Genomic DNA, 25,931 nt, shown 5'->3' on the forward strand with positions numbered 1-25,931 from the left:
GACGCGTCTACCTCAACCTGAAAGGGTAATGCGGGATCCGGATGCGCCAGCACCGGAGCCAACGTAAACAGGTCCTTCAGTCTCCTAAAGGTCCTGTCCGCATCAGCCGACCACTGCAGGCGCACCGGACCCCCTTTCAGAAGGGACGTGATGGGAGCTGCCACCTGTCCAAAACCCCGGATAAACCTCCGGTAGTAATTCGCAAAGCCCAAGAACTGCTGCACCTCTTTTACAGTGGTTGGAGTTTGCCAATTACGCACAGCGGACACACGATCCACCTCCATTCTCACCCCTGACGCGGACAACCGATAACCCAAAAAGGAGACCGACTCCTGGAAAAACAGACATTTCTCTGCCTTGACATATAGGTCGTGCTCCAACAGCCTCCTCAATACACGACGCACCAGGGTTATATGCTCGGCTTGGGTAGACGAGTACACCAGAATGTCATCAATGTACACGACCACCCCTTGTCCCTGCATATCCCGGAAAATGTCATCTACGAAGGATTGGAAGACTGATGGAGCATTCATCAACCCATATGGCATGACGAGATATTCGAAATGACCTGACGTGGTACTAAACGCTGTCTTCCATTCGTCGCCCTCCCTAATGCGCACCAAGTTATACGCGCTCCTGAGATCCAATTTTGTGAAAAACCGCGCTCCATGCAATGACTCTGTCATGGTCGCAATCAGAGGGAGTGGATAACTGTATTTCACAGTAATCTGATTGAGACCACGGTAATCAATGCACGGGCGCAACCCTCCATCTTTCTTCTTCACAAAAAATAAGCTCGAGGAGGCGGGAGAAGTGGAGGGCCGAATGTATCCCTGTCTCAAAGATTCGGCTATGTAAGTCTCCATAGCTTTTCTCTCCTCTTGAGACAAAGGATACACGTGGCTCCGTGGGAGCGCTGCTCCTGCCTGGAGATCAATCGCACAATCCCCCTGTCTATGAGGAGGCAACTGCGTCGCCCTAGTTTTACTAAACACGAGAGCTAAATCCCCATATTCAGGCGGAATGTGCAGTGCGGGCACTTGGTTTGGACTTTCCACCGACGTCGCCCCCCACGGAAACACCCAGACATCGCCCCTCGCACTGAGCAGACCACCCATCGAGAGCCCTCTGTTGCCACGAAATAGCAGGGTTATGGGTGCTTAACCAGGGAATTCCCAGCACCACTGGGTACGCAGGAGAGTCGATCAGATACAGCTGTATAGTCTCTTCATGACCCCCCTGCGCACACATCCTAAGTGGTGCTGTGATCTCCCTAATCAACCCCGACCCCAACGGGCGGCTATCTAAGGCATGAACGGGAAAAGGTTTGTCAACAGGTAGGAGAGGGATCCCTAAATCTAAACAAAACTTCCGATCAACAAAATTCCCAGCTGCGCCTGAATCTACTAGCGCCTTATGCTGGGAATGAGGTGCAACCTGTGGAAAACACACAGGTATACAAAAGTGCGCAACAGAAAGCTCTGGGTAAGTGGGACGTCTACTCACCTGGGAGGCCCCCCCAGTGCGTGGCCTGTTGTCTTCTCCCCCTGGCCGCAGTGTGCCCTCCACGACCGCACTTGGTGCAGGAGACAGGCCCCCTCGGGCTCCTCCTCCTCCTTTCTCTAGCGCCGGCACCCCCGAGCTCCATAGGGCTCGGCTCGGAGGTGCCGGAGGGCGGAATGGACGGACCCCCCTCGGGACGTCCACGGGTGGCCAGCAGGGTGTCCAGACGGATGGACATATCGACCAACTGGTCGAAGGTGAGATGGGTATCCCTGCAGGCCAACTCACGTTGAACGTCCTCCCGTAGGCTACATCGAAAATGGTCGATGAGGGCCCGTTCATTCCACCCTGCGTCCGCCGCTAGAGTCCGGAACTCTAGAGCAAACGCCTGTGCGCTCCTCCTCCCCTGTCTCAGGTGGACTAGACGCTCCCCCGCCGCTTTGCCCTCAGGTGGATGGTCGAACACGGCCTTGAAGCGGCGGGAGAACTCGGCGTAGGAGATGGTGTTGGCGTCCATCTTCCTCCACTCGGCGTTAGCCCACTCCAACGCCTTGCCCGTGAGACAGGAGATGAGGGCGGAAACGCTCTCGTGTCCCGAGGGCACCGGGTGTACAGTGGCCAGGTAGAGCTCCACCTGCAGGAGGAACCCCTGACACCCGGTAGCTGTGCCGTCATACGCCCTCGGGAGCGAGAGCCGAATCCCCCTGGGTTCCGGACCTGGGACTGGTGGACCGGCCGATGGGGTTGGCAGGATAGGTGGAGGTGTGGGTACCCCGCTGGCCTCCCATGGGTGCAGGGTGTTGATGACGTCATATCTGGTTGTCGTATCTGGTCATCTTGGCCGCGAACATGCTCCTCAAGCGACTCAGGCGTAACTGCAGATCCTGCTGATTCCATTTTGGTGTGTGATTCTGTCAAGGGGTGCTGAAGGTGGGTGTGGTGCATGAATCAAGCGCAGGACGCAGAAGCTCAGTCCAAAAGACTTTAGTGCAATATTCACGTAGAAAATAAGCACAATAAGCCCGAAGGCGAAATAACGGCGCACACAGGCATCAAACAAACGGTGCACTAACATGTGCGAAAAACCTCTCCAAAACACTGGAGGGAAGTACGTAGCTCCAACACAAAACAGAAGAGCAATCACACACAAAGACAAACACACACAACGAGAACTAAATAGGACACTAACGAGGACTAACAAGACACAGGTGTACAACATCAAGACAAAACCAAACGAACATGAAACATAGATCGGTGGCAGCTAGTACTCCGGGGACGACGACCGCCGAAGCCTGCCCGAACCAGGAGGAGGAGCAGCCTCGTCCGAAACCGTGACACACGCGTTAGTTTAACCGTCCCGTATATGGGACACCATATACAATTGCTCAGAGAAAGAGATTTTGTGTAACAATTAATCTTTTTTTAAATAAATAAAGTAGTGAAAAGTTTTCCTAGCACGCAATCACTACATCAAGCTTTTGGAGTCACTTGTTTCTAAACACTTCTACATGAATGTGGATGCTACCGTGATTATGAATAATCCTGAATTAATTGTGAATAATGATGTGTGAAAGTTACAGAAGGTCAAAAATCATACCCCTCTCACCATTACAAATAACAGGGGAGGTTAGTATGTCTTAAAGCTCCGTATTTGAATGATTTACAGTTGAAGTCGGAAGTTTACTCCTAGAGATGAACGTACTTTGATGCGAAAAGTGCAAATCAATCCCAGAACAACAGCAACGGACCTTGTGAAGATGCTGGAGGAAACAGGTACAAAAGTATCTATATCCACAGTAAAACGAGCCCTATATTGACATAACCTGAAAGGCCGCTTAGCAAGGAAGAAGCCACTGCTCCAAAACCGCCATAAAAAAGCCAAACTACGGTTTGCAACTGCACATGGGGACAAAGATCATACTTTTTGGAGAAATGTCCTCTGGTCTGATGAAACAAAAATATAACTGTTTGGCCATAATGACCATCGTTATGTTTGCCGGAAAAAGGGGGTTGCTTGCAAGCCGAAGAACACCATCCCAACCGTGAAGCACGGGGGTGGCAGCATCATGCTGTGGGGGTGCTTTGCTGCAGAAGAGGGAAGGAATATTATAAGGATATATTGAAGCAACATCTCAAGACATCAGTCAGGAAGTTAAAGCTTGGTCGCAAATGGGTCTTCCAAATGAACAGTCACCCCAAGCATACTTCCAAAGTTGTGGCAAAATGGCTTAAGGACAACAAAGTCAAGGTATTGGAGTGGCCATCACAAAGCCCTGACCTCAATCCTATAGAAAATGTGTGGGCAGAACTGAAAAAGCGTGTGCGAGCAAGGAGCCCTACAAACCTGACTCAGTTACACCAGCTCTGTCAGGAGGAATGGGCCAAAATTCACCCAAATTATTGTGTGAAGCTTGTGGAAGGCGACCCAAAACGTTTGACCCAAGTTAAACAATTTAAAGGCAATGCTACCAAATACAAATTGAGTGTATGTAAACTTCTGACCTACTGGGAATGTGATGAAATAAATAAAAGCTTAAATAAATCATTCTTTCTACTATTATTCAGACATTTCACATTCTTAAAATAAAGTGGCGATCCTAACTGACCTAAAACAGGGAATATTTACTAGGATTAAATGTCAGGAATTGTGAAAAACTGAGTTTATATGTATTTGGCTAAGGTGTATGTAAACTTCCGACTTCAACTGTATTATATACAGGCATTATTGCTCATCTTAATCAAGGGTGTCAATCATTTTTTACCCAACTGTCTGGTATCATATTTCACATACCTTGTCGACAAACAAACAATGTATATAACAGTCTACGTGCAAAGAACTAATGGGACCTATATTAAGTATTCACCCCCCCACACCCTCAGGACTTTTTCACATTTTGTTGTGTTACAAAAGGGTATTGAAATTGATTAATTGTTGTTGTTTTTGTCATTGATCTACAATAAATACTCTATCAAAGTGAAAATAACATTGTATAAATGTTTTCATATTAATACAAAAATAAATAACTAAAATTTATTATTCACCCCCTTTGTTATGGCAAGCCTAAATTAGTTCAGGAGTAAAAATTGGCTTACAACAATCACAAAATAAGTTAAATGGTCTCACTCTGTATGACATAATAGGGGTTAACGTTTTTTTAATGCCTATTCCTTCCTCTGTACCCTATACGTACAACATCTGTAAGGTCCCTCGTTCGATTAGTGAATTTCAAGCACAAATTAAACTACAAAGACCAGGCAGCTTTCCAATGCCTCATAAAGAAGGGCAGCAATTGGGTAAAAATAACAAATCAGACACTGAATATCCCTTTAAGCATGGTCAAGTTAATAATTAGGCTGCGGCTCAAACTACCGAAACACAACAAAGATACAGTCGTCCTTCCTAACTGAGCTACAGGACAGGAAGGAAACTGTTCAGGGATCCATTTCTCCTGAAAACTGGATGCATCTGGTTTCTGTCAACCCGCCGAGTGTGATAGTTTGTAAAAGCTACAGAGTTCAATGGCTGTGATGGGGGAAAAAACTGTAGTTATTGTAGTTACTCCACAATAAGGACCTAAATTACAGAGTGAAAAGATGGAAGCCTACAGAAGAAGGAGATTCAAAAACATGCATCCTGTTTGCAGCAAGGCACCAAAGTAATACTGAAATAGAACACATCAACGGAATCAACTGTTTGGCCTAAATGCAAAGCGTTATGTTTGGGGCAAATCCAACACAGCACATTAAAACATTTGCTGTTTAGCAATGATCCCCAACAACTTGACAAAGCTTAAAGAATTTTGCCAAGAATAATCTGCAAATATTGCACAATGCAGGTGTGCAAAGCTTAGAGACTGTGCCCAAAAAGAATCCAAGCTGTAATAGATGCCAAAGGTGTTTCTAATATTACGTATTGACTTAGGGGGGTGAATACCTATCGAATCAAGATACAGTATATTCGTGTTGTACTTTTTCTTAATGATTAAAAAAAAAAAAAAAAAAATCCCCCTTTTGACATTACAAAGCTTTTTTTGTATATAAGTGACAAAATAAAATAAAATGTATTCCCACTTTGTAGAACAATGAAAGTCCAAGGGGGTGAATCCTTATTATATACACTGTGCTGTATGTGCATGCTTTATCTAGGAAAACAATAGCAAGAGAGAGAGCACCGTACTACTGTCACAACATTTATTCAGGGTCAACACAGCACAGCGAAATAGGTTCAACTTGAGTCCAGAATATACTTAAGCAATAATGCCCGAAGGGGTGTGGTATATGGCCAATATACCAATACTGAAAGGGGGTCTGATTGAAGTTATTCATTGCAAACCTGATCTGACCTATTTGGACTCCCGTGGACAGTCATGACAACCTGATCTTGCATGACTATGTTATTTTATTTACTGTCCGACTATTCTAAAGACGAAGGTGTAGCCTAGGCCTAATCATGGTTCTGACTTGTCTGCTCGTTGCACTTTGCCTTGTCAATCTGTGTGCTCGATAATCCGGGTACAGGTATAGCCTACTTAATTATGATTGACAGCCATTCAGACATTAATGCATTTATGCATTTATGAAACCAGCTGCTTTTGAAGTTACTAGCCCTAACTGTACAATTCTGAATAATATGGGGGGCCCCCTCAAATGTTTTCTGCTCCACCCACCCTCTCACCCTGTGGCGAAACCCTAGCTCTGTATTGACATAAGCATGAATTGGTTGACACTCATCTTTTCCCATTGAGTGCAGTGTATTGACATAAGCTTTTACCCTGTGAAACTCATATTTTCCCATTGACTACAAATGTATTGACAAAAGCTTCAATTGGTTTACACTCCGCTTTTCCCAATGACTGAAATGTATTGACATAAGCATCAATTGGTTGACACTCATCATTTCCCATTGAATGCAATGTATTGACATAAGGTTCAACCATGTGACACTTTTATTTTCTCATTAAATGCAATGTATTGACATAAGTGTCAATTGGTTGACACTCATCTCTTCCCATTGGCACAGCAAAGCCTGCTGGGAGCATGGCCAGTTGACATAAGCACCAATTGGTTGATGCAAAGCGTTTTGCAAAAAACGTCACAAGATGACATTTTGAGGCTGATAATGGGCTGTATGGGTGGTAAATAATAATGGGCTGCAGAGCATGCAACTCTGCTGTCCTCAGAACTGGATAATTATTAAATGATTTGCATGTTTGCCTCATCCTCCTTTCTTATTAGGCTACTATGAATAATAATATTTTCCATCTTGGTATTGTTTGCTCAATTTCACTTATTGTGGCCTGAAATATGTGTCATTCAAATTAAAGCTGTGATTGAGAAGCCATAGACTTTTTCATAATTATTCACTTTTGAAAGCTGCAATAGGACATTAAACACTTAATTCTAATATTTGGGAAATGTTCTTCATAACTAACTTTTCTTAATGCTTTTATGATATTTCAATAAGAATTCGCCTAGGTATTTTGGCGGTTTGGGTCACAACGACAAGGAGGGATTTCTTTCAGTCCTCGCATGCATGATCATTTCTTTCTTATAATAGCCTAAGTTTTGCTCAATTGTAAGGTTTGTTCAAACTCCTAATTCTATTTTTCTATTTTCCTATTGTTTGTTCTCTCTATCATTATTACCTTATGCCTACTATGTTTTTAGATGATTCAAAAACATCTTCAAACTTTCTGAGATAGCTTAGCACTCTGTTAGATTAATTAATTGTTTAATCATGAAAGTGCGGCGGGAGAAATTCAGCATGCATAAAACTAATAGAGTAGCTTAATAGGCCAAGTCATATTCATATCAAATGGAGAAAAATTTATAAATAAATAGGCATTTATAACAATTAGACATCGGAGTGTCCGCTATAAAAATAGGCCCAGATCATTGGAGAGAGAAAACAAAAACATATTTTCTGACTGGACATTTTGCGTTGTTTTGGTGAAACTCAGCTCTGTCTACATTGTTCTTGTGCATTCTGTTTTTAGTTTATAACATATTTATTGAAATAGGTTATGCAGGCCATAGCAAAGGAATATGCCACTTGGCATCGGCGCCCGGGGAACAGCTGTTGTTGGGTAACTGTCTTGCTCAAGCGCAGAACGGCAAATCTTTCCACCTTGCATGGCTCGGCGATTCGAACCAGCGAACTTTCGGTTACTGGCCCAACGCTCTTAACTGCTAGGCTACCTGCCACCCCACACAGGGACACGATCAGTCACTGCTACAGAGTTGGACAGAGGGCACACTTGGTCCAAAGCCTGTTTTAGCATCGGCAGCGCCATTAAGGACTTGCACCATTTTTAAGCAAACATAACTGCAGGTGGCAGTAAACCACCAACCTTGGCTCAATACTTGTTCTTTAGTACATCTCTATGGTCACGACCCATCTGCGACCAGAATTAAGCATTACTCAAAGTCTTACTGAACATCCTCACATCTTGTGCAGATCGGTATAGTGGGTCGAACAGGCGCTGGGAAGTCCAGTCTGACCAACTGCCTGTTTAGAATCATCGAGGCAGCAGAGGGAAGGATCTTGATCGACGGGACAGACATCGCTACTCTGGGCCTACACGACCTCAGGAGCAGACTCACTATTATACCACAGGTAATGCACACACAGAAATGCATGTATGCACGCTTACACATGTATGCACACTTACACACGCACCCACACCTTTATAAATGGCATAAACTTTATAATATTTTTACATGATGACATTTGTTTCTCCATTCGGTGTGTCTCTGTGTGTGCGGGTGTGTAGGACCCAGTGCTGTTCTCAGGGACGCTGCGTATGAACCTGGACCCGTTTGAGACCTTCAGTGATGAGGATCTCTGGCGCGTCCTAGAGCTGTCCCATCTGAAGGAGTACGTGGGGGGGTTACAAGAAGGACTGACCCACGAGGTGTCAGAGGGGGGAGAGAACCTCAGGTGGGTTACACTCACATGAATGCACACACGCACACACAAGATACAAGGACATCGTTGAAATTGAAATGCTGTCACCTTCGATTTGAAGAATGTCTCCTCTGTACTAGAAATATCTAGCTAGCTAGCTGCCCATTGCTAGTTGGTTGGATAGGCAGCCAGGTAGGTTGGAAATGCATAGCTAGCTAGTATTATTTAAGTGATAATACCTGAGAAGCCGGTGTTTGGAGGATATATCTGCACGGGTGTTAAGCCCGTGTTGTTAGTGCCAATATATCCTCCAAACACCGGTTTCGAGGGCATTATCACTTTTATACAATGGGTTACTCAAATAATATGTAATATTCAAATAATGATTGACATATTTTCATTAAAAACGTTATTTTGATTAAACTATTCATACTATTTCATCCTTCCACAAGATATAGTCCCGACACAAATCTAGGGTTGCTACCCAAGCCGGCTGGTCGTTCGTTCTATTGGTTCGGTTGTTAGAGACGCGACCCAGTCGTTCAGTCTTTTTGTTCCATTGCCATACTGGCTGGCAACGTTCTTATCCCTTGCTTGCTAGCTAGCCATCTACGGCTAACTTACAGTCACGTCAAAAAGTGCAGGCAGAATAACAGCAAAGTAGCTGCATTTGCATTTGTTTAAGCTGTTTTCTAGTGACATTTATTTGGAGACATCCATAACAATAAGCTAATGAGGCACGATTTTTCCTGGCATTGAAAATGTGCTCTCTCGTCAGGACACTGTTGTTTAGAGGAGCTAGCCAACAACACAGCTAACACAATCACTTCAAACTGAAGCTGGAAAGACTGCAAACTAGCTTTTCTCGATTTACATTTCTGTGTATATATCCATAAAAATGATGCCAGCTGATTCATGATTTCGACTGGCTGAGAAACGCTGCCTGCCTGCCTGCCTGCCTGTCTGTCTCGTCCCGACTCCCGACATGTTCATTACTATGGGAGAGCTGGAGATCAAATTTGAATATTGAAACAAGGTTGCAAATGTCGGCGAGACAGACAGAAAGGGTTATACAAATCTCTGCGATTGAAAACTAAATGTTAATCTAAAAGAAATGTGAGATAGTATCTACATTTTAGTAGACGCTCTTATCCAGAGCGACTTACAGTTAGTGAGTGCATACATTTTCATACTGGCCCCCTGTGGGAAACAAACCCACAACCCTGGTGTTGCAAGCACCATGCTCTACCAACTGAGCTACAGGGGACTAGATGCTTTTAATAGTGGAGATCAAGCTTATAAAGTGCCTGGCTGGGCTGATGAGACAGTGGATTGTGCAGTCAGATGGAACAGAGTAAATAGGCATTTTAATGTCATAGATTTAGCCGGTGGTAACTTGTGGAATAGACACCGGCTGGAATGTGGTTTTAACCAATCAGCATTCAGGATTAGACCCACCCGTTGTATAAAGATCAACAAACAAGGCAATACCTGCTCTATTTTAACACCAATAAACCCATCCATTTAAAAATGTATTTAGAATATGTCAATCTAGCAAGCCAGGCAAAATATATATATATGTTTTGGTTTGTTGCTAGCTTGTTAGCTGGCTAGCCAGCCCAAATGATGACCAGATTTTTGACTGTAGGCAACCTTTATTCATTATAATTGCAACATTTACACATTACGAGATAATTATTAATGGCAACCTAAAAATAGCTAACTTACGGTCGTGACCCTAGGTGTAAAATAGTAAATAATGGCTATTTCTCAGAAAGATTTAAACTGTCAAGAGGAGTGAAACAAGGTTGTCCACTATCGGCATATCTATTTATTATTGCCATTGAGATGTTAGCTATTAAAATCAGATCCAACAATAATATCAAGGGATTAGAAATCCAGGGCTTAAAAACAAAGATGTCATTTTATGCTGATGATTCATGTTCTTTTTTATCCACAACTAGAATCCCTCCACAGCCTCATAGAGGATCTATATACATTTTCTAACCTCTCTGGATTACAACCAAATTATGATAAATGTACTATATTACGTATTGGATCAATAAAAAATATAATTTTTACATTACCATGTAGTTTACCAATAAAATGGTCTTATGGTGATGTGGATATACTCAGAATACATATCCCAAATGATAAAAAATGATCTCACTCCAAAAAAATTAATAGAAAGTTAGCAAAAATAGATAAGATCTTGCTACCACGGAAAGGTAAATACCTGTCAATTTGTGGAAAAATCACCCTGATTAACTCTTTAGTATTATCCCAGTTTACCTATTTGTTTATGGTCTTACCTACCTATTTGTTTATGGTCTTTAAATTATATGAGAAAAAAATATTCAATTTTATTTGGAACGGCAAGCCAGACAAAATTAAACGGGCCTATTTAAATAATGAATATGAATTAGGAGGACAGAAATGATTAAATATTAAAGCATTAGACCTATCACTAAAAGCTTCAGTCATACAAAAATTATACTTAAATCCGAACTGGTTCTCTAGCAAACTAGTAAGATTGTCTCACCCAATGTTCAAGAAGGGACTTTTTCCCTTTATTCAGATTACAACCCCTCACTTTCAGGTATTTGAAAAGGAAATAATCTCCCAAATATCACTATTTCTAAAACAAGCCATAGAAAGTTGGTTGCAATTTCAATTTAATCCTCCAGAAATGACAGAACAAATATTGCAACAAATATTGTGGTTAAACTCAAATATACTAATTGATAAAAAAACTTTCTTTTTTTGAGAAAATGTTTAAAAAAGGTATAATCTTCGTAAATTATATTATCGGTAGGAATGGTGGAGTTATGTCGCACATGCAGCTAACAAAAACATATGGAAATGTCTGCTCTACCCAAAATTACAACCAAATAATTGAAGCATTACCGCAAAAATGGAAGAAGAAAGTGGAAGGAGGAGAAAGTAAGGAACTTGTCTGTCGGCCTTGCATTAAAGAGCATAATTGGTTAAAGAAAATTGTGATAAATAAAAAAGTTTACCAGTTTCATTTAAGGACCAAAAGATTGACAGCCGTCCCATATAGATTGCAAAATAGTTGGGAAGAGATTTTTGACGTACCGATTCCATGGCATAGTGTTTATGAACTGATACGCAAAACGATGCCAGATTCAAAACTTAGAATTTTTCAATTTAAATGATTATATAAAATTCTTGCTACCAATAGAATGTTATTTGTATCGGGGATACAATCTTCCCAGCTCTGCAGATTTGGCTGTGAAGAGACAGAATCATTAGATCATTTGTTTTGGTACTGTCCATTTGTAGCTTGTTTCTGGACACAGGTCCAGGAATGGCTGAAGGATTGCAATATTTGCATGGAGCTGACCCTGTAGATAGCACTACTGGGTGATCTGAAAAGTCATAGTCAATCGATCAATAATATAATAATACTTTTAGCAAAGATGTTTATTTTCAATTCACAAACTGTAGAAACAATGAGAATAGAAAGGTTCAGAACTTTTGTAAAACATCACAGTACAGTTTAAAAATGTATGGCAAATAGAAATCCAATATGGATGGTGTTAAGAGATAGATGGGAGGTGTTGAATGGAGTTGAAAGGTGTTGAATGGAGCTGAAGGATGGGACTAATAACAACAACTAATAACAACAAGATAACTAGTGTAAGACATGCTGTGTCCATAATAATTATATAGGTTATATATTGTGAGCTTTTGTGAAAGAGCACAGTTAGAAAGATATGGCATATAGAAGCATACCAGATGGACATCATGAAAATGATCGGAGGAAGTTCAGGAGTAAAAACAAACAAAATATAATTATTGACTGTGTCCATAAAAGTATATAGTATGTATAAGCATGAAGTAGAGGCCTAAGCATTGTTGTTCACTAGTTTACTCCAATTAGGGAGGGGATGGTGGGGTTGGAAAGTAATAAAGGGAAATATATATATTTTTAAAGGATATGTATGTATGTATGTATGTATGTATGTATGTATGTATGTATGTATATACAGTGAGGGAAAAAAGTATTTGATCCCCTGCTGATTTTGTACGTTTGCCCACTGACAAAGAAATGATCAGTCTAATTTTAATGGTAGGTTTATTTGAACAAAAAAATCCAGAAATGTTATAAATTGATTTGCATTTTAATGAGGGAAATAAGTATTTGACCCCCTCTCAATCAGAAAGATTTCTGGCTCCCAGGTGTCTTTTATACAGGTAATGAGCTGAGATTAGGAGCACACTCTTAAAGGGAGTGCTCCTAATCTCAGTTTGTTACCTGTATAAAAGACATCTGTCCACAGAAGCAATCAATCAATCAGATTCCAAACTCTCCACCATGGCCAAGACCAAAGAGCTTTCCAAGGATGTCAGGGACAAGATTGTAGACCTACACAAGGCTGGAATGGGCTACAAGACCATCGCCAAGCAGCTTGGTGAGAAGGTGACAACAGTTGGTGCGATTATTCGCAAATGGAAGAAACACAAAAGAACTGTCAATCTCCCTCGGCCTGGGGCTCCATGCAAGATCTCACCTCGTGGAGTTGCAATGATCATGAGAACGGTGAGGAATCAGCCCAGAATTAGACGGGAGGATCTTGTCAATGATCTCAAGGCAGCTGGGACCATAGTCACCAAGAAAAAAATTGGTAACACACTACGCCGTGAAGGACTGAAATCCTGCAGCGCCCGCAAGGTCCCCCTGCTCAAGAAAGCACATATACAGGGCCGTCTGAAGTTTGCCAATGAACATCTGAATGATTCAGAGGAGAACTGGGTGAAAGTGTTGTGGTCAGATGAGACCAAAATCAAGGTCTTTGGCATCAACTCAACTCGCCGTGTTTGGAGGAGGAGGAATGCTGCCTATGACCCCAAGATCACCATCCCCACCGTCAAACATGGAGGTGGAAACATTATGCTTTGGGGGGGTTTTTCTGCTAAGGGGACAGGACAACTTCACCGCATCAAAGGGACGATGGACGGGGCCATGTACCGTCAAATCTTGGGTGAGAACCTCCCTCCCTCAGCCAGAGCATTGAAAATGGGTTGTGGATGGGTATTCCAGCATGACAATGACCCAAAACACACGGCCAAGGCAACAAAGGAGTGGCTCAAGAAGAAGCATATTAATGTCCTGGAGTGGCCTAGCCAGTCTCCAGACCTTAATCCCATAGAAAATCTGTGGAGGGAGCTGAAGGTTTGAGTTGCCAAACGTCAGCCTCGAAACCTTAATGACTTGGAGAAGATCCCTCCTGAGATGTGTGAAAACCTCTGTGATTGCCAACAAGGGTTTTGCCACCAAGTACTACGTCATGTTTTGCAGAGTGGTCAAATACTTATTTCCCTCATTAAAATGCAAATCAATTTATAACATTTTTGACATGCGTTTTTCTGGATTTTTTTGTTGTTATTCTCTCTCTCACTGTTCAAATAAACCTACCATTAAAATTATAGACTGATCATGTCTTTGTCAGTGGGCAAACTTATAAAATCAGCAGGGGATCAAATACTTTTTTCCCTCATTGTATATGTATGTATGTGTATATATATATATATATGTTTAAGTATGTGTGTAATATATATATATATATATATATATATATATATATATATATATGCGAGAAAAAAAATATATGGGGGATTGGAAGTGATGCAGACAATTACATTGATGGAAGTTACAATCTATCTACAATATTAAAGCTGATCTACCCCCTAGAAAAAGAAAGAAAATAAAAAACGTACGGTCGTGAATGTGAGGAAATAAAAGCAGGGCATTCTGTCGGAGAAATGAAAAACGTATTGACGCTGTCACAGTCAGGTTACCATGACAACGATCAAAACAACAGGGTAAAAGTAGAAAAATGTTAATGTCTCTGCGACAAGGAAAACGACAACCGCGTTGACGATCTACAGACAGTCGGCCTGAGTAAAAATGTAATGTTATTTTGGCCAACGACACTTGTTGCATTCTAATGGTCTACAGACATGTTGTTAGACAGACTATAAAGCAGCCTTTAGGCATTACTCAACTCTGCTCAAACAGACATCCGCACAGGGATCGTATTATCATTCAGATGATAGCATATGGAGGGGGAGATCAGTGGTGTACCGCAGTTTCGCGGGCCCCCCCCCCCCCCCGCAAGGTCTGAGCAAGGCTCCCCCTCAAGCTAACTTCCTACAATTCCATGGGGCAAATAGAAAAAATTGCAGTTTTATGACTAACTCATGCTATTTTACACATTTTGTCATGAAGCTGAGAGAATGTAGAATTTTTAAAGCACATTTCCTGCAATTCTACAGATATTGCCATGGGGCAAAGAGAACATGTTTCAGTTTCATAGCTTATTTCATGCTATTCTACACATTTTGCAATGAGGCTGAGAGAATTTTGCATTTCCAAAGCTAATTTCCTGCTATTCTAAACATTTTTGCCAAGGCTTATGACCTGTTCATATGCTCTCTGTGGAGGGGCCTACCTGGGTTGGGGGCCCCCAGAGTCCGTTGGCCTCCCCACCTTGCGGGGAATGCGGGAGTGTGTGGTACGCCAGTGGGAGAGATGCATTCTGATAAAGGCACGCAAATGACTGTTGCACAACATTTCAAAATGCAATTGTGGGAATAACACCGTTTTTAAAGTAATTACTGTTGTTATTGTTAAAGATGAGATTCAGCTTTCTCTGAGTATAAAACATATTTTCAACTCTCAATTTTGAGCAAATGGCACCACTTTACAACCGGAGTATGTCATGTGGTTTTGAGATGATGCGACGCTGAGCAGAGTGCAGCATTCGCTGTGAATACTATGTGTGACGAGTACTCCGACAAAACGAGTATCGTAACGGATATGGAGAATTATGACACAAGTATTTTTTGTAATTATCCGTCATCGGGAAAAAGTTATTTTCAGCTGCCAGCATGCATCTCTCTTTCACTCAAACAGTGTGAAGTGCTGTGTGCTGTAAACAACTATTGGCTAGTTCTTCTGTCTATAAAGAAAACGGGCGGGGTATCGGTTGAGCCTGCTGCAACGATTGGATTAGAACAAGCCGCTCTGCTCTCAATTCCCCAGACAGACATACGCGCTGCTGTTTCACTCACTCACAGTCACTCGTCTCAAGCACACCTCTACCCTTCTCCAAAGATTGTGTATGACTTAGAATCCATAGCTAGTCATTGTTGTTCAATCAAGTTATTTCCTGTCGACTTTGCATATGGTTGTTTACTGGTTGTCTACTTGGCGGTTGTCTACTTTAGTAGGCCTACTTTGTCTGTTCGTATAATTATTCCATTACTGACGTTTCTCATTATGTCGTGATCCAAGCCCATGCTTGCTTGCTATTTCTTCTCGCCCAGGCATGTTTGCCGTGTGGCAGATCATTAGAAAATAAAATGACAAATGTGGCATAAGTGTTTCGGGAGAGAAAAGTGTTGCTCCTCTCGAAAGCGAAACAATATATGGGTCAAATGAATTAGCCTACCTTCATCTAAATCTGTGTGGAATGAATGCAGGCAGTAGTAACCAGCCATGCATTAGGATATTGTTGATAACTGAATAGGACTAAGTAAGTAAAACATGTGCATTGTCATCTGTTAGGGTCGTTTAACAATGTGTGTGAATGAGTGAAGGAAGATAACAATGCACTCTGAGTGATAGCACAGTAATGCACACTTGATGTATAGGCTTTACCGACATTAAAGTCCACTTCGATCATGAGTAAATCCGATTAGAGGATCAAGTGTGATAAAACAGATACGATTACGAATACGAGTATGACAAGATCGGCACACCCCTAGTGAATACATCAAGTAGCCTAGGCATACTGATGGAAAGTTTTTGTAGGACATTAAATATAATGTTAGCTCTATCAATAACATGGCTATCTAGCATATTTAGAGTTAACAATCTAGCTTATGTGTTTTGAGTTCCCACTTCCTCAGGTGGTGAATTATATAGCCTAGCCTAGGCAATTATGACAAAACTTTACGCAAATCTGATCATTCTGGAAGCTACACGACATGGACAAAAGTATGTGGACACCCCTTCAAATTAGTGGATTCAGCGATTTCAGCCACACCGTTGTTGACAGGTGTATAAAATCGAGCACACAGCCATGCAATCTCCATAGGAAAAAACATTGGCAGTAGAATGGCCCGTACTGAAGAGAACTTTTGCACTGTCATAGGATGCCACCTTTCCAACAAGTCAGTTTGTCAGATTTCTGGCCTGCTATGTCAACTGCAAGTGCTGTTATTGTGAAGTGGAAATGTCTAGGAGCAATAACTGCTCAGCTGCGAAGTAGAGGGTGCACCCCTCTATCCACATCGACGGGACCGCAGTGGAGAAGGTGGAAAGCTTCAAGTTCCTTGGCGTACACAACACCGACAAACTGAAATGGTCCACCCACGCAGACAGTGTGGTGAAGAAGGCGCAACAGAGCCTCTTCAACCTCAGGAGGCTGAAGAAATTCGGTTTAGCACCTAAAACCCTCACAAACTTTTACAGATGCACAATTGAGAGCATCCTGTCGGGCTGTATCACCGTCTGGTACGGCAACTGCACTGCCCGCAACCGCAGGGCTCTCCATAGGGTGGTGCGGTCTGCCGAACGTATTACCGGGGGCAAACTACCCGCCCTCCAAGTCACATACAGCACCCGATGTCACAGGAAGGCCAAAAAGATAATCTAGGACATCAACCACCCGAGCCACTGCCTGTTCACCCCGCTATCATCCAGAAGGCGAGGTCAGTACAGGTGCATCAAAGCTGGGACCGAGAGAATGAAAAACAGCTTCTATCTCAAGGCCATCAGACTGTTAAATAGCCATCACTAGCACATTAGAGGCTGCTGCTGCCTATTGAAATCACTGGCCACTTTAAGAAATGGAACACTAGTCACTTTAATAATGTTTACATATCTTGCACTACTCATCTCATATGTATATGCTGCATTATATTCTATAATATTCTACTGTATCTTAGTCCATGCCGCTCTGTCATTGCTTGTCCATATATGTATATGTTCTTAAATCCCATTCCTTACCAGTTTTGTGTATATTGGGTATATGTTGTGAAATTGTTAGATATTACTTGTTAGATATTACTCACTGTCGGAGCTAGAAGCACAAGCATTTCACTACACCCGCTATAACATCTGCTAAACACGTGTATGTGACAAATACAATACAATTTGATTTGATTTGATTTGAAGTGGTAGGCCACACAAGCTCACAGAACGGGACCACTGAGTGCTGAAGCGCGTAACGCCTAAAAATCGTCTGTCCTCGGTTGCAACACTCACTACCGAGTTCCAAACTGCATCTGGAAGCAACGTCAGCACAAGAACTGTTCGTCGGGAGCTTCATGAAATGGGTTTTCATGGCCGAGTAGTCGCACACAAGCCTAAGATCAACATGCGCAATGCCAAGCGTCAGCTGGAGTGGTGTAAAGCTTGCCGCCATTGGACTCTGGAGCATGGGAAACGCGTTCTCTGGAATGATGAATCACGTTTCACGATCTGGTAGTCAGACGGACAAATCTGGGTTTGGCGGATGCCAAGTGAACGCTACCTGCCCGAATGCATTATTGCCCATGATTATGGAGTGAGATGACCATGAGGTGTATTTTGACAGGTTGCACATGTTTCCATTACAGTATTGGTCAGAGACAGTTGTTGTGTCTGGCCCGTGCCCTGCTGAGGAAGTCTCGTATTCTGATTCTGGATGAGGCTACAGCTGCTGTGGACCTAGAGACAGACAACCTGATCCAGAAAACCATACGACGAGAGTTCTCCCATTGCACTGTACTCACCATCGCACACAGACTCCACAGCATCCTGGACAGTAGCAGGTAACACACATGCACATACACAGTAAAGTCACTCCTATGGAGTCAAATGTAACACTATGTTGGGGTTTATATGGTCCCACCCCCATTTTGTGTTAAAACTACTCTGGTCATGGTGTTGATATTTCTGGAGTTAAAATGACACTAAATGGCGTTAAAAGGACTCCGTCCCAATCAACTCCAGTTATCAACACTAACTCCAGGGAGTGTATCACTCTCTTGAGGGCTAAGATAACTCCCAGTAGAGTCAATTTAACCCTCATTTTTTAACACTGTGATTTCAACTATCCTTGATTTACTGTGTACTTAGACGCACAGACTGGCACACAAACTTTACGACAAGAGTTTTCCCACAGAACTTGTTGCATAGCAACTGAAACTCTGAAATAGTTGACTCTCACTCATCCTTTCCTCCCTCTTCTCCCACTCCCTCTTTCTCCATCCCTTTCTCTCTCACACTTTCAGGGTGATGGTGCTGGATGCTGGAAAGATCGTAGAGTTTGACTCTCCCAGCACTCTCTTCAACAAACAGGGTCACTTCTATTCCATGGCAAGGGATGCTGGTATCACTACAGTGGACAGCACTGCTCTGGACAGCACTGCTTTGGACAACACTGCTCTCTGAGCAGAGCGCATCATGGGACTTGTAGCACAATTGATCTCAGAGAGGGCAAAATCATGCCTTAACTGCAGAGGGGATGCTAGCCCCTGGTGTTGATTGTAAAAGAGAATGTGTTCTCGATAACCTACCGGAGGGGTGTATTACGAAGCAGTATCAACAGGTTATCCAGCTAACTTTAAAAGCTTAAGTTGAATATTGAGAAATATTATACCATTACAATTTCCAGTTGGTTATATACCATTTCAATATCACCACTTCTTTGTGATAAAGATGTATGCCAAATGTTATTATTTTTCTCATGTTTTTATACACGTGTTTTTCTGTCTGATTTTACAAATGGTTTTGCGGTCTGTTATTGATATAAAGGTTGTGTGATCTTTGAGGTGTATTTCAATGAAGGTTGGTTTGATTCAGGATGGTCGCACTGTGAAGTGAAATGGTTTTAGCTATAGCTTGATTTTTGTTTTTGGAACGACTCGTTTTACAATGTAAGAGTGAATTCCTTAGGGTATGACTCTTCAAAACTAAATATCAATACTGTATTATCCTTTTTGTATATCAATGAATATTTTTTACCTAAGCCAAGTGTGACACCTTCACTGCTTACATAATGTTCTTCATCAACACAAATGTTCTTCATCAACATGTACTAATTAACATGACTTTCATTTGCATTTATTAAACATATTGAGAAAACAAGGAATCTCCTTGCATTTCAAAATACTTTTAATTTGATGAAGTAGTACTTTTCATTGGTTTGCTCCTTTATTATATATTTTTGTAGTACTCATTGTTTATTTTGAAACACAAGCACCACCCTTTCTCTCTAATTATTTTAATTAGCCAATCCTCACCTTCCATTCTCCTACTTTCTTTATTAAATTATCTCTAGAAAGCTAATTAATTTAGAAGTAATGAGAGCGAAAGGAGTGTGCTTGGTATCTAGGGTTTATTTGTAGTCATAAAATATACACATAGGCTGTGTTTACACAGGCAGCCCAATTCAGATCTTATGCCAATTATTTGGCATATCTGATACCTATCTGATCGTTTCCATAATGTGCAAACAGCAAAAACCACATGGAATCTGATCTTTTGAGTTCTGATTTATATCACATCCATATGTGGATCTCAATCCTGATACAATTCCGATGTTTCATATGCGACCTCAGTCTGGACAATCTGAAGTGGTTTTAATGAACATGACCTGCTGTTATCGCAACCACCAAAACATTTAAAGGAACAGTGACAGGAAATGAGCATTGCATCTGTGTGCTACATAAGAGGCTACATCAGCGTGAATGCGCAAATCTAAAATGGTCACATAAGATGTGTTTACACAGGCAACCCAATTCTGATATATTTTCCACTAATTGGTCTTTTGACCAATCACATCAGACCTGTGTTGATGAAGAACATTATGTAAGCAGTGAAGGTGTCAAATTTGGTTTAGGTAAAACATGTTTTTATTGATATACAAAAAGGATAATACAGTATTGAGATTTAGTTTTGAAGATCATACAAAATAAATGTCATACCCTAAGTAATTCACTCTTACATTGTAAAACGAGTCGTCCCAAAAACAATGGAACTACTCTTTAGTATAGACATATATTTTCTAATCAAGCTATAGCTAAAACCATTTCACTTCACAGTGTGACCGTCCTGAATCAAACCAACCTTATTTTTCAGAGCTGATCTAATCGGTCAAAAGACCAATTACTGAAAAAAAGATCATAATGGGGTGGCTGTGTAAAACAATGAGAAGTCCGAAAAAATGATTGGATATTGAAAAAAATCTGAATTGGTTTCTTAGGGTGGCTGTGTAAACAGCCGTAAGGTCATGCAAAGGTAGGAAAACGGTGGGAAATGTGCTGGCTGTTAGTAACACTGATATGATCAACATATAAAATGTCCTCATGGTTTATGAAGGACACGGCTTAGAAATGCCTGAAATAGCTTAGTGATGCTTTCTAGCCTTATCACAATCCAAAAAACTGCTGTCAATGTTCTTTTAATATGTATTTTAAAATGCATTTACATTTACATTTTAGTCATTTAGCAGACGCTCTTATCCAGAGCGACTTACAGTTAGTGAGTGCATACATTTTTTATTTTTTTATTTTTCATACTGGCCCCCCGTGGGAATCGAACCCAAAACCCTGGCGTTGCAAATGCCATGCTCTACCAACTGAGCTACATCCCTGCCGACCATTCCCTCCCCTACCCTGGATGACGCTGGGCCAATTGTGCGCCGCCCCATGGGTATTTGAAATGTATTATGTCCAATTTGAAATATTTCTCATATGTCCTGAGAAAAAAAAAAAAATATGTTAAATGTATTTAAATGTAACATAAAATAAAAACTTGGCATTATATATTATTCTGTAAATATTTTATTTTACACAATTCTGGAACTGAATCTGTGTTGCTGATTGACTCTGGTGGGGTGTTTCATCTGATTTCATATCTGTAATGAAAAAGAAAATTTTAGGACCCCTTTAGTTATAAAATAAATAAATATATTCGGTAAAATATTGAATTTGGCCTTTACTACTATAGCCCATAGGAACGCATTAAATAACACATTCATAAATGGCAAAACAGAAAGTCAACATAGGCGGATGGGTGACATAGGCAGATTGAGATGCAGCCTGTGCAGATATCTCTAGCTTAAACTGACAGATTTGTCTATTATGTTACTTAGATTGACGCACCAGTGCTGTAAGCCGTTAGATCGCAATATCTACTAAGCTAACGTATAAAATGTATCATTTAGCCATTTGTTTTAGAATTGTAGGACCCCTGTAGGTATGTAAAAAAATGCGTAATCGCCCAACATCAGTGCCTAGCCTCACTAGTGCTCTTGTGGCTGAATGGAAGCAAGTCCCTGCAGCAATGTTCCAACATCTAGTGGAAAGCCTTCCCAGAAGAGTGGTGGCTGTAATAGCAGCAAAGGGGGGACCAACTCCATATTAATGCCCATGATTTGGGAATAAGATGTTCGACAGGCAGGTGTCCACATACTTTTGGTAATGTAGTGTATCACACCTAGGTGTGAAGGGCAACGTTTATGACCCTTTGTCGTGGAGAGAGAGAGAGAGAGCTTGGAGGAACTCAGTAGTCCACAACAGTTCAGCATTATAGACAGACAGTACAAGAATGTTCAACATTGTTCAACATATGACATTAAAATCACACGTCGCTACAATGGGAACAAAAAACATCTACAGTGCATTCGGAAAGTATTCAGACCCCTTGACTTTTTCCATATTTTGTTACGCTACAGCCTTATTCTTTTTAAAAAAATAATCTCATCAATCTGCACACAATACCCCATAATGACAAATCAAAACACGATTGAAGAAATTTTGCTAATTTATCAAATGAAATAAAACAGAAATATCACGTTTACATAAGTATTCAGACCCTTTACTCAGTACTTTGTTGAAGCACTTTCTTGGGTATGACGCTACAAGCTTGGCACACCTGTATTTGGGGAGTTTCTCCCATTCTTCTCTGCAGATCCTCTCAAGCTCTGTAAGGTATGATGGGGAGCGTTGCTGCACAGCTATTTTCAGGTCTCTCCAGAGATGTTCGAGGACATTCAGAGACTTGTCCCGAAGCCACTCCTGCGTTGTCTTGGCTGTGTGCTTAGGGTCGTTGTCCTGTTGGAAGGTGAACCTTCGCCCCAGTCTGAGGTCCGCTCTGGAGCAGGTTTTCATCAAGGATCTCTCTGTACTTTGCTCTGTTCATCTTTCCCTCGATCCTGACTAGTCTCCCAGTCCCTGCCGCTGAAAAACATCCCCACAGCATGATGCTGCCACCATCATGCTTCACCTTAGGGATGGTGCCAAGTTTCCTCCAGATGTGACGCTTGGCATTCTGGCCAAAGAGTTCAATCTTGGTTTCATCAGACCAGAGAATCTTGTTTCTCATGGTCTGAGAGTCTTAGGTGCCTTTTGGCAAACCAAGCGGGCTGTCATGTACCTTTTACTGAGGAGTGGCTTCCGTCTGGCCACCCTACCATAAAGGCCTGATTGGTGGAGTGCTGCAGAGATGGTTGTCCTTCTGAAAGGTTCTTCCATCTCCACAGAGGAACTCTGGAGCTCTGTCAGAGTGACCATCAGGTTCTTGGTCACCTCCCTGACCAAGGCCCTTCTCCCCCGACTGCTCAGTTTGGCCGGGCGGCCAGCTCTAGGAAGTGTCTTGGTGGTTACAAACTTCTTCCATTTAAGAATGATGGAGGCCATTGTGTTCTTGGGGACTTTCAATGCTGCAGAAATGTTTTGGTACCCTTCCCCAGATCTGTGCCTCGACACAATCCTGTCTCGGAGCTCTACGGACAATTCCTTCAACCTCATGGCTTGGTTTTTGCTCTGACATGCACTGACAACTGTGGTACCTTATATAGACAGGTGTGTGCCTTTCCAAATCCTGTCCAATCAATTGATTTTACCATAGGTGGACTCAAATCAAGTTGTAGAAACATCTCAAGGATGATCAATGGAAACAGGATGCACCTGAGTCTCAATTTCTAGTCTCATAGCAAAGGGTCTGAATACTTATGTTATTTATTTTTACTAAATTTGCTTAAATTCTAAAAACCTGTTTTCACTTTGTTATTATGGGGTATTGTGTGTAAATTGATAAAGAAAACAATTAATTGAATCATTTTTAGAATAAGACTGTAACGTAACAAAATGTGGAAAAAGTCAAGTGGTCTGAATACTTTCCGAATGCACTGTATACAAAATATGTAGAACGTTAACAAGACGGTATATAAAGGCAACATAAGTAAAATATAGAACGAAAGTTCAGAAGACTGTGCTCGGACAGAAATTAGTACATTGTAAAAGCCAATGACATGAAAGTCAGGTTTACGGAAAGAGGCTACAGTCAAAAGGTCATACAATCAGCATACAAGAGTGCTGTATTCACACAGAGACATACTGCTACATCCACAAAATGTCATCTGTGAACATACAAACACCATGTTACGATTACGGGACTAACATTTTAGGCTTGAACAAATCTTGTGTTGCAATTCTGGTGTACAATAATACCTTTCCCTTTCAGAGTTTTGGCACTTTCATCTCACCTACAAAAAAACGTATACCAAACGGCCTGTGAGGAGTGCTACGCGAACAAACATAACACAGTATGAAAAAAAACGTCAGGGAAACCGGAAAGAGGTATCCTGCACATTTTCAAGTTAAAATTCTCCATTCTCTATTACTCCTCAGTTGAGTTTAATTCACATTTAGGTAGCAAATGTAACGGATTTGTTTGCAGTGAAGTTTCAGTCAGCTAGGTTTAACTCTACAGCATGGGCATATCTCTGGGTGACGTGGACATCCCCATGCATGTACATTATCAAAATATAAGTAATTCAATATTGCACCATCCCATCTCTGTCTGCAATCGTAACCAGTAATATCTACCAGGAATAATGACATCTAGAATAATAATAATAGATGTTTGGTGAATCTATGAATTATGTATGACTACTGGAGTCTTTGCCACTCCAACATTTTTTTTAGCGAATATTTGGATATTTATTTCATCACTCAAAATCTTGCCAAAGCATATTCTGTAGGAGGGGTTAATATGAATTTCTAATGATTTGACATGATTTATATGAATCGGGTCATGAACATATGGACTTTGAAATGAACAAGGGAGAGGTTAAATGTAGGCTAAGTCTGGCATAAGCTTATTGCCACACTTTACAATGACTCTGTTGCAGCGGTCTTAGGTAGTTTCCGTATAGGCTATTCCCTCCATTGCGACACTGCTTCCCAGTTGAAGAGCTTGTGATCTCCATGTAGCATCACAACACCATGCGCCTTCATAAAAGCACCCCTCAGCCTCAGAAGATGTCCCCATACAGTCATTATACCCTAATGTAGGCCTATTTGCCTACTATCCAAATAAAGAGTTGGACCGCAGAGTGAAGGAAAAGCAGCCAACAAGTGCTCAGCATATGTGGGAACTCCTTCAAGACTGTTGGAAAAGCATTCCTCATGAAGCTGGTTGAGAGAATGCCAAGATTGTGCAAAGGTGTCATCAAGGCAAAGGGTGGCTACTTTGAAGAATCTCAAATCTCAAATATATTTTGATTTGTTTAACACTTTTTGGGTTATTACATGATTCCATATGTGTTATTTCATAGTTTTGATGTCTTCACTATTATTCTACAATGTCCATAATGACAATCTAAATAGCCTACTTACAACTGGTAAAAAGTTGTCAAGACGTGCGCGCATGCTGCTCTGTCTCCTCTCACTCATGAGACTCAGCTGCCTGCTGCAGCGCTCAGTCTCAACACACACATACCCCTCCAGCTTTGCCTTCACACAGCCTGTCAGCCATTCTGTGGTGTCTGCCCTGTCCTAAATCAATCCGGTTGAACACTCAAAATAGCCTACCTGACCGCTCAGAGGCATCTGCATGGTCCTAAAACACACAGTTGTGCTTTTGTATCACATTGCAATTATAAAACTGGGGGGGGGACAAAAATGCAGTATTCTTTCAGAATGTGTGGGGGTTGGGGGGGGACATGACCCCCCCCCCCCCACCCCCATCCCCAGTGAAAGTTGTGCCCCTGTACATAGGTACCGTAGATCACCACAGCAGTGTTAAAAAAGTCATATTACACAACCTTGAGTGTATAATTAATTTTCTACAAGGGGTTACGAATGAAAACAATGAGTGACATGTTGTCATAAAAAAACATTTTTGGATAAATGAATTGGTACTATTTCATCCCCCCACAAGAATATAGTCCCGACACAAATCTAGGGTTACCAGCCAAGCCGACTGTTCGATTAGCAGGTTGCTATGCAGGGCAGGCTCTGCTGATGCTGACAGTCATAGCGCTGTCCATGGGTCCTAATTTAGCGCATCAATCATCATGCTCATCAAGCAGAAATACGCTATTTGCTACACTTTTATCCTACTGCCAGACCATTTTACATAAAGGGGAATTATTGAAGTCATAAGATGGACAGATGTATTTATTTCAATCACCCACTATTCATTGTAAACATT

The 25,931-nt window shown here is 41.6% G+C and overlaps 1 protein-coding gene across 2 annotated transcripts in view; it reads left to right on the top strand.

Moving 5' to 3' along the window:
• The window catches only part of abcc2 (ATP binding cassette subfamily C member 2), an 81,394-nt gene extending 60,138 nt beyond the window's left edge, over nucleotides 1-21,256 (top strand). For both annotated transcript variants that reach the window (XM_084153715.1, XM_084153714.1), the window contains 4 exons: nucleotides 7,961-8,119; nucleotides 8,277-8,443; nucleotides 18,065-18,259; nucleotides 18,722-21,256. In XM_084153715.1, coding sequence (XP_084009841.1) covers nucleotides 7,961-8,119; nucleotides 8,277-8,443; nucleotides 18,065-18,259; nucleotides 18,722-18,881 — 681 coding nt within the window. In that variant the 3' untranslated portion in view covers nucleotides 18,882-21,256. The remainder of the gene's footprint in view (nucleotides 1-7,960; nucleotides 8,120-8,276; nucleotides 8,444-18,064; nucleotides 18,260-18,721) is intronic.
• The last annotated feature ends 4,675 nt before the right edge of the window (nucleotides 21,257-25,931 follow it).

This window comes from Coregonus lavaretus (genome assembly GCF_964263955.1).
Source record: "Coregonus lavaretus genome assembly, chromosome: 36".
In the NCBI taxonomy this organism is placed as follows: Eukaryota; Metazoa; Chordata; class Actinopteri; order Salmoniformes; family Salmonidae; genus Coregonus; species Coregonus lavaretus.